At 38.7% G+C, this 10,300-nt stretch overlaps 1 protein-coding gene across 5 annotated transcripts in view; it reads right to left on the bottom strand.

Moving 5' to 3' along the window:
• Window positions 1–3,039: 3,039 nt before the first annotated feature.
• Window positions 3,040–10,300, bottom strand: part of agrn (agrin) — a 213,450-nt gene continuing 206,189 nt past the window's right edge. For all 5 annotated transcript variants that reach the window (XM_088289716.1, XM_088289720.1, XM_088289718.1 and 2 more), the window contains 3 exons: window positions 9,576–9,800; window positions 7,368–7,471; window positions 3,040–5,368 (listed from right to left, as the gene is read on the bottom strand). In XM_088289716.1, the coding sequence (XP_088145842.1) occupies window positions 5,208–5,368; window positions 7,368–7,471; window positions 9,576–9,800 (490 nt within the window). In that variant the 3' untranslated portion in view covers window positions 3,040–5,207. The remainder of the gene's footprint in view (window positions 5,369–7,367; window positions 7,472–9,575; window positions 9,801–10,300) is intronic.

The following is a 10,300-nucleotide window of genomic DNA, read 5'->3' as shown; positions in this document are numbered from 1 at the left end:
AAACAAACAAGATCGTAAAATATTGCACTGTATTTATATCGCTTCTTCTGTTATGAACTACTGTAGTGCAACTTCCCGTATTGACCACCAAAACAAAAGCAATGGTTTTTGTTAGTTGTGTACTGTATACGTTTACCTCGAACCAAAAACCACTTCTGCTGAACTGTATCGAAGAAAAAACTAACATGTGCTACTTATATGTTATATAAGTAGTAATACACACAGGATAATAATTTCCAGACAGCCTAATACATATTTATTTTATTTTATTTTATTTTATTTTATTTTATTTTATTTTATTTTATTTTATTTTATTTTATTTTATTTTATTAGACAATTAATGTATATTATACGATGTAATATTATCTTTTTCCTGAGATGGTGAATTTTGAGTGCTCATTTGCTTTGGGTCGTTGTGGGGTGGATTACAAATAAAAAAGTACTTTCTAGGTATTGGTGCAGATCCTAAAAAGTGAAAATGTAACATGTTTAGTCTTATTCCATATTATTACACACATTCTTTTACAGGGCCAAGGTTTAATTTGCTTTTAGCTCGCACAGGCCGTATACAGTGTGGCCCACTGGCTACAGTTTGTCACGTCTGCCCTTAATATTTTTTTACTCATAATTGTGTGTCCCTTGCTATTGCGCTAACCAATTTATGTATGCATCGAAGTTCATAAGAGAACTCGTACATCAATTGAATGCTTAAAATGACTTTTGAGTGAGAAGGTCTTTCTGGAGTGCATCTTAGAAATAGCTCATCAGTTGAACCCAGGGGTGTCAAAATCCTTTTTGTCACAGGCCACATGGGAGTTATGGTGTCTTCTGAGGTGCATTATGACTACTGTCGGGCGGAATCCTTGTACCTCCCAATCACTAATCACGAGACCCCAATATTCAGCCATTAACACAAGCCATTTTCAGTACAGTAAACTGTTTAAAATGTGTAAAAATAACACACAAATTAGGTTAGAGGGTCACTGATGGTGTCATGGCCTGACTTGTAAATCTGGCGCGATTATTTTTAATTCACCTCTTGTAGCCTGTTGACCGTTAAACCGATAAAGACATAAATGAATTTTTCTCTCCGTTGTAAAATTGTCATCTGGTTTCAAGAGAAAAGATACCAGTTGCATCGCTCAGTTCTGCAGGATGGCGCTTGTGTTCACGGGCAGCATTGACGTCACCGGCCTATCACTACAGCTTAATCTACTGGGGGATGGACAGGCTTATGCAATTGTCTGTGAGCCCAAAGGCTTCACAACTATGGATTTATTTGCCTACCCACAGCTTGACCCCGTGTGCTGCCATAGCCCACACACAAGCGATGACAGGACACAGAGATGGAACATCTCCTCTCCTTGGAACTGCTCTCAGCCCAATGCAACGTGCTGCGGGCTGAAAGGATCTGCTCCCACTGAGTATTTATTGTTTACTTCTGGCCAGCAGTTAAAAATGATGCTGGCACACAATGGGATGACATTACTGTCTGATCAATACACGATGGAAATGGATGTGGTAAGAGACTAGCACTGACTGTATATTTGCTTTCCAACACTAAATGTGATAGATGCAAAGTCATCGCCATGCATCAGGGGATTTAAATCCATACTGTAGGTCTCATATTTGTTTCAAGAGGATGTGTTGCACCTGCGTAGGAAAATATTGCGCAAGATAATCCTGCGTGTGTGTGTGTGTGTGTTCGATGATAATCAAATTTATGAATCCAGCCACTGAAACATCTGATAATGTGTGGTGAATCCCGTTCCTTATTTTCACTTAACATTTTCACATTCTATTCTATTGGTGTACGGGTTTTCTGAAGGTTTCGGAGCAGAAACATTAAAAAGAACCAATACATTGCTGGCACAAAGAAAGATGCTGAAATGAAATGATACAGGCAATTTGAAATAACTTTTTAGGGACCTGCGAATATTGTATAAAAAGACGAGAGGTAACAAGAGGTGTACAAAGAAAATAAAATCACATTACAAACGGACCATGGGCAGGTGGTTATTAATAGCATGCTTCTTTAAACAGATCAATTTAGAATTTTTAAGTAACATTTGAATTGAAATTATTAACTCAGCTATGAGTGTAAAAGAAAGTAAATCATTAATAATATTAAAGGGATGATTAACCTAAAAGAATAATCACTTATCATTCAGGAAAATATAGGGGGGGAAATTACTGGATGTGACCAACAAAAAAAATAATACTGAGAATAGTGACTCATATTTGTATATTTGTTCATGCTGTTTTAAGCAGTGGCTAAAGCACGCACACAAAAAAGGTAAGAATAGCTTCAGGGTTAGCATAGATTAGCATTAGCTAGCAGTGCTACCATCTAAACTTCTGAGCAGCACACACTCAAATGTTTGGCTTAGTTGTCGATGAGGACGTGTGGAGCTTTTGTGTTTGACTTCGTCATGCTCCAAAGGGTTGCATTAATTGTTAAGTGTAATTGTTGACGGGGTGGCCATGCTTTCATTTTAAGGGCACTCACTTTATTTTCCACTTTCTGGGCGGTCAGCCACTGCTCATTATGTCATCAAGTCACATGGAAAATAAATTGTTTTGAATTGTGGGGAATAAATAGGTCAAAACAGCTTTTTATTCAAGAGGTTTCTGTTCTTGGTGCAGGTTCTGTTTAACACGTCGGGGTTGTTTAATTTTGATGACATTTCATCATCGACGGAGGGCTTGGCTTTGTTGATGCACAAATCCACTTAACCTCTTATAGGAGTGAACTCAAAATTACAAGGCAATTAACCTGGGTACAATTAAATAATAATAATATTTTAAGTTTTGATGACGTGAAATTTGGCTTATCGCATTTTACAGCAGAGAAGAAAGAATTTACAGAACTTTTTTTAAATTTTAACTTAAAGATATAAGTAAAAACAACTCAGAAACTTGTTTTGGCGGAAACAACTTGCTAGCTTTGTTGTGTTAACATGCTGCAGAAAATAAAAATCTTCATTTTGACATTGTAATACGGTAGGAATAAAATAAAAAACAATGACAAGAATGAAGTCCATTTTGGTTGACATTTTATTTCATGATGGTAGGAACACAAGACAAAGGTCATAAAGTTAGTAATGTTCAGGTCATGCCACTTTTACTCGGTGCACTGCCCTTTGACGAGGTTTGTGATCAGACAGTAGTTTACATCCACTTTGAGATATAAATAAGGAACAAAAGAGAGGAATGGAACATCCCCTTGCATTTATTTATTTATTTCTTACTATGACAATTTGTCATTATTACTCGTTTACGGGGACGGCGCTTATCAATTGGCTAAAATAAGGACGCTGCTTAGAGTCAAGGTGACTGGTGGCTTTCAAGGCAATTCCAAGTTGGCATTAAATCATGTGGCTTTATTGTTTGGTGTCACATACAAATATACATATATTTTTAGGTGTCACCACCTGAATTGGTCAAAACCAAAGAACAGCATGGCTAAAATAACATATAAAGAGAGCGAGGGCTGGAATTGAAACGGGTCGTGAGACACCAGAAGAGGGCTTCCTGATTTCACCTGATATTATGCACAACAGTTATATTATAGCTTTAGTGACATCCCTCCCCCGTGTACATTTATCAAAGTGTTGTAGAAGAGACATAGCTCCAGTGTATATTACTAAAAAAAAAAAAAAAACACACATTTCGCTAAATTTACACTTAAAACAGGTGGGCTGTACATAAAAATGGCTGCCAGATCATTTCAGAGGGGAAACATTGTTTAGAATGTAAAACGACCGTTTGCTACTCCACCACAAAACGAGCATGATTTGGATCTCCAATATATTGCCAAAGATGTCATATCAAAAGAAGATATCAGTCATCACAGCTTATTGTGGTTCAGCAACTCCTCATTTCATCACTGACTGTTCCACACCATGCGCTACTATAGTATGTTAGTTAGTTAACAAGGAATCTTCAGTGATTCGTGGCTGTTATGGCTTCAACAAGGGTCACAGTCTCTCTCAACAGCCAAGGACAGATTCTTCCAGGAATGTGGAATATAAAAAAAGGAAATCAAGTCTTTTGTTGTTTGTTTGTTGACTGTTGCCAGGCAGGATATGTCCCAAGATAATCGTCTGTTTCTCCTTGCATTGCTCCTTTTCTCATCCTCCATGAGAACAACTTTTGCCCTCGTGCACCATTCAAGGTTCCTGGTAACTTCCGGGAAAAGCTTCGGAAAGATACGCCAAGTGAGCCAATACTTTTGTTATTGTTAAGAAAATAAACAGAGATTTTCTTATTCGTATGTTTTTTTTTTTTTGCGAGTTATTGACAGAAAAACCAACACTGCATACGTCCATGCATTATTAGTGGTCATCATGAGTGATCATTTGTTGAGAAAAAAAAAAATGCAGAGTTCTCTCTGGGGAGAAATAACCTTACATATTCACAGTCTCTGGTATTATTTATAAACTCTATATTTATTTATAAGATTTTATTTCATGTCTTGAAGTGTTAGAGTCAGATGAGGTTTAGATCCTGCAAATATCAGTTTTAATTTGAAATTGATACATTTTTGGTGCTGTGAGTTGAAGAGTGATGAGAGCGGATGAGTTTATTTTTTTCTTTGTGTACTTTGTTTCTGTAGCAGCTTGACGGATCTCAAAGAGTCCCATAAGGGAAATTGAAAGAGCTGGGAGGTGGTGAAGGAATATATTATGGATGTACAGTATACTGTGTATATATATATATATATATATATATATATATATATATATATATATATATATATATTATTGTATGAAAAAACAATGTTTAGGGAATGTAAGCAACAGATATGGCACCATGACAAGGCTTTAAGTAAAAATCAACACCAGAGTTCAAGTAATGAGCAAAGTCAATGAGCAAACTTTTTTGTTACCGTGGCAACGGCTTTAACAGCAAAACTATAACACCAAAAATATGTTTTACGTTGATTTAAAAAATAAAAAGGCAATGTACATGTGAATGTGTAAATGGAGGTGCTGATTAAAAAGAAATGATGAAAAACAAAAAACAAGAAATTTGAAAACATTTTCTTCCCATATAAAAAGTGATGAAAAGTATACAAAAATAGAAAATAATTACAGCAGGAGACATGGATGCTATGGAAAGGGTGGGAGGATTTCTTGAGTATTGACTGATTTGTTTCCTCATTTCTCTCAATGTTTTTTTTTCTTTTTTGTTGCCATGCCTGCTTATTTGGCCGCCGGACAGTGTAATATTTGGGGGCTGTTCAAGGCGTCCTCCACTAGGTGGAGCTCTACGCCGTCCACCACCACGTCCTTGATGCAACCCACAAAGCCAGTGCTGTAGGCCTTGGGCAGCCGACGTGCAACCGCCACTTCTTCCAGGCCGCCTGAGGACATGAGCAAGCAAGATGACCGATAAGCCGCTGAACAGAACGCACACACACACACACTTAAAGAAACAATTGGTCTCTCTGACAATACAAAAACAGTAGTGGTGGGAGGTAACATAGTTTCTGAACTGGACAGTGGATTTTTCAGTCTTTAGTTTACACACCTATACTTTCTTGTCTTTGCATTTTCAAAATAGGCCACGCCCATTACTTTGTATCAATATACTTTTAAACTGAGAGGCCTCTCCTCTTGACTGACGTATGCGCTCCGGTATTAATCATTCACTCATTTAGATACGGGAGAGAGCTGCAGCAGAGACAGCTCTCAGTATGATGCAATGCACTGCACACTATAACCACAAAAAAATTAAATGAACATCTCAGGCAGGGCAGAATTTTAGATTTCGATATCTAAATTGGAAAGTAGCCTTTTTGAGGACAGTCATAATGTGTTTTAATCTCAGTGTGAATAGACTGAAATGGTTATTCTCTAATATGAAATAAGCAATCTTGTGGTTCAAAGCAATTAATTCACTCCATTGTGCTTTCTATTTTAGCACCTTTTCAATATAAGTAAAATTTTAAATGAATTCTTTCGTCCCTGGAGGAGACACAGTGACCAAATTGGCTGCTGTTTGACGCCTCCTATTCTCCCACGATTATGTTTGATGCCAAGTTACGCTTTTGAGTCAGCACAGTCAAACTACTCTTCTTTCTTGACGTATGAGCAAGTTTCCATTATTCATCAGAGTTTGTACATCCTCCTCATTACTGACGCCCCCTCCCTACTTATCTGCTGGACTCAGAGTTCACTTTGCCGTCAAAAGCTCTTTATTGCCTCTGTCCCGCCCATCTTAATCGGATTGTGCACCTTAGAAATCGGGGATCGACAGGCCTAATTTCACGCGCATTAGTGTCAAATTAATGACGGATGGTGAAAAGGGGATTTAAAAAGAAGGGCCCTTGATAGAAGGATTGGAGGATTATGTATTCTTGCTGCAGGGCTCAGTTCTCTCAACTGACTTTGTGTTGTTACCTGAGTGCAACAACACACCTCCTTTGTTTCTACCAAACTGCAAGATTTGGTTCAGGTCAGGACACATCATAATGCTTTTCTACAATGAAAAGACCCAAAATAGTTGAACAAAACCATTCCACTTTTTGGTACGACACAATATCGTTTGCGGTGGTCCGCTGTATGGCGCTGTTTGAGGAAAAATCTGGCATAATTTAAAAACCACCAATTTTACACTGTAAAACGAACAAAATTAATTTCAGAAAACAAACTTAATATATATATTTAAAAAATTTTGCTAATGTGAAAATAGTTTTTTTCTCTATCTCCAACAAAGAAACAAGAATTTACAGAATTAACTGTCACTTTTGTTGTCCCCCTCAACTGAAAGATACAAGTTAAAAACAAGTCAGGAAATTGTTTTGGAGCAAACAACTTGGTTGCTTTGATGTGCCATAAATGTCAATAATTTATATTTTAAAGTTGTTCCCACCTAAATGACTGTTTTAGTTACAAAAAAAACCTTTTTTTTTTCAAATTTACAGCGGAGATTCTTCGATTTAACAACGACATGAAAAAGTCAGGCTGTCACAAACTAATCTTATTGTCATCGATTATCCTATCGATTCCATTGATTACTCTGCGAATTATTAATTATAGTTTCAAGACAAATATTTTCATGCTGACCATTTTTTTCCCCCCGATAATTTTAACTATTCTTTCAAGTGTTGCTTGAATCGACTGGGAAAACTGTTGCACAAGCTCTCCGGTTACGCTGTCATAAATCTGCTTCCAATTTGATTTCCATCCACGTAGAAGTGTGCGATTCCATGCGAATGAATGGGCCACGGGCAAGAAAATCATTGGAGCTGGGTCAGCTGGAGCAAAGACTCCCCTCCCCTTGATGGAGGGCATTTTGCCGACATTCTCAAGATCAAATGACATATTTTTCCATTTCTCTATCCGAGTGTAGCCACCTACCCAACCAAAGCGCTCCGTCTGTGTCCAGCTGAGTTGCTGCCAAAGGCGATGATCCCGTCACTGCTGCCTCATTGCCGACTTGTAGCGATCCATCTCGTAGCGCTCTGCGGAGGACAGGGCTGTTGTTTAGAAGCATGCGTGTCATACTCAATCGCCGTCAAATGTTCTTTAATTTAATCGGAAGCATCATGACTCCACAGCTCCGCTGGCAGCACACTAATCACCCCCATAAACGCCTTTGCCAAGCAGCGTTCTAAATGGGCCCGCCTAGCAGCTAACAGATGCCGCAAGAGTAACGTTCATACAAGGTGGCCCCGTACTAAGCGGTAGCACACACTCAAGAATTGTGACGACGGGGATAATTTGAACCCACTAAAGTGTCATTCCAACAGAGGGGGCGTCATTAAAACGGCAAGCAACACAGATTGCGGCACTATAACTACACGTGCTTTGATTTACACCGCCGTCAACATCCAAATTGCGTCGTGTGCCTCTTAGCGTGCCAAGGATGAGACGTGAACCCATGCTTGGCTTGGTATGGATGTTGAACCATCAATTATTGCTGCTTTCTTACACAATGGAAGCAATGTAATTATCCCCCGCACTTCAATTCACAGCCATGTTGAAAGCTTATGTCCGGCAGGCTGAAGGTGATAAATAGGTCATGCTCCAATTTCAAGCAGTTAATTTATTTCTAATGACAGAATCCTTTAATGTCACATTGCCATGCACGACAATCACTGAACGCTTCCTTTCGTTTTTAAAGCCTTGGACTAAATGAGCTGGATTTTTGGCTTTGCCAATGAGGTTATTTATCTGCATTTTTTTAAACACACAAACCAACATTTTAAATAATCATATTATATTTAATCCTATTGAATTAAGTCTTTTGAGCATCAGAGATGGTGCTTGTGTTCTCAGCGCTTGGGAGGCCGTGGGTGGGAGATAGAGGACGCACTTCCTAACCAGATGCATGACAAAAAAGATATTTCAAATATAAACAAAACACGTGCATAAGTGCGCTTAATACATTTCACTTTTGATGGCATATCATCTACTATCTTAATCTGACAACAAGGGATTTGAAACAAACAAAATAATACACTTCAGGGATGGCACAAAACTGCTGGACAGCAAATCAACATTATGTGCAAGAACTCATTATAGTGCATTTTTCACTAAAATCAACTCACTCAAAATGTTAATATTACAGAGGAACTCTATACCATTCCATATTCCATAAAAAAAAAAGAAATATTCACGTTACTGCTCCGTATGACCAGGGCGGCAACGACAGGAGGGCCTTATTTATGTTAATAATAAAAATATTTCTTATGCATTTTTTAAGTATTTGTCTCTTTTTTTTTCCGTTATTCCCTCGGTATCAAAAATGGTATTGAGTAGCGAGTATTTTCCTGGGTATTGATATCGACCACACTACCATCTAGTGGTGATTGGTGTTATTGCAACTTGAAACAACAGTCGACATCTGTGTATTCACAAATCAGCACCAGAGGATCTACATATTAGATTTCCATCCCCCCTTCCAAAATGTTTTGATATTTTGTATTTTTGCTCCTTATTCTTATGTAAAACATAAAAACGTTTTACTTTTTAAAAACTTAATCAAGAGCCCACTCAGAGTGAGGTCACAGGCCGCCACCAGTTGCCCATCCCTGATATCGATTTTATGCATGTGCTACAGGAAAATGAAAAATATTCTTCTGCAAAACTGGATTATCCAAAGGGGAACGCACACGGCTCACTCAGAGGGTATAAAAAAAGTTCCAAGTTTGCCTCGCTTCATCTAATTTGTGGTAATCTGATTAATTGCAAATGTAATTTAGAACTAAATTCCCAAAGTGTGGCATCAGCTGTCATGCTAGGAGCGTGATCTTCAAGATACATTTGTGTGTGTTGGGATTCCGCCTCATGCAATTTTAATGACATTATTATTTCATTTTCCCATGTGGAGCCTAAGTGCTGCTGCATGTTCTTCCTTCCTCAACATTCATTAGTGCATCCATGGAATTTTGCACTCAAGCATGACCAGGCGCGGAAATAACCTTAATCTGAGACTAATCTGTCAACTCGCAGCGCATCGGAGGATTGATGCAAGGGATCGCAGCGACAGGAATAGAATATGGATGACGTGTAATCCCATCAAAGTGAAAAAAAGCCTTCCCTCGCTGACATGGCACGACTCACCTGCTAGCCTTGATGCGTATCCAGCGGTTGGTGTCGACGCGCACCGATGAACGCAACACCACCGGCTTGGAGCCCAGGTCGTACATCATCTGAACACGGCCGTCCACGATGGCCAGGGCGATGTAGTCGGAACGCTCCACGCCCTTGCCGCTCCACAGCACTAGGCCTTGAGTCGCCTCCGTGCGGATGCGCAGCTCAAATTTGTTCACCAGCAGAGCCTTTTCACTGGGGGGGGGGGAGAACAGCGGAGGCTTGAGTGACATGAATGGTGTCTTTCAGTCGCTGAAAAGAGTTCAAAGAGGAGACCAAAATAGTCCACACAATTAGGGCAAATGTCAATTAAACCTTGGAGTACGAACCACTGCCATTAGACTTCTGCTCAGTGAGCTTCAATAAAGTTTTGGGACTTTTTTGAAAACACTCTTTCCAAAGGAAGGAGTAGATTCAGCAATGCGTATTAAGAGGAAAAATGCCAGAAGAAAAGAACGATAGACATCAAAAGTTAAAGTGGACTTGCATTCAAATCAGTGTCAGTCACCCTATGCATCGCCACTTATCAAAGTTAAGCGAGAGCATTTCACGCGTAAGAATGTTCAGCTTCTTTTTATGCTAATGTAACAATTACGGAGTTAAAATGTTACTTAATAGATTTCCTGCACAGTTAATATAGGTTTTATTGGATGATTTTTATTTTTATTTAATGGAGGAATTTTTTATAAATCAAA

The sequence above is a fragment of the Idiotropiscis lumnitzeri genome, chromosome 3 (assembly GCF_059441095.1).
Source record: "Idiotropiscis lumnitzeri isolate Australia: NSW breed Sydney's pygmy pipehorse chromosome 3, RoL_Ilum_1.0, whole genome shotgun sequence".
Taxonomy (NCBI): Eukaryota; Metazoa; Chordata; class Actinopteri; order Syngnathiformes; family Syngnathidae; genus Idiotropiscis; species Idiotropiscis lumnitzeri.
Note: the sequence above shows the minus strand (reverse complement) of the source record. Positions and strands in the feature narration are given on the sequence as shown.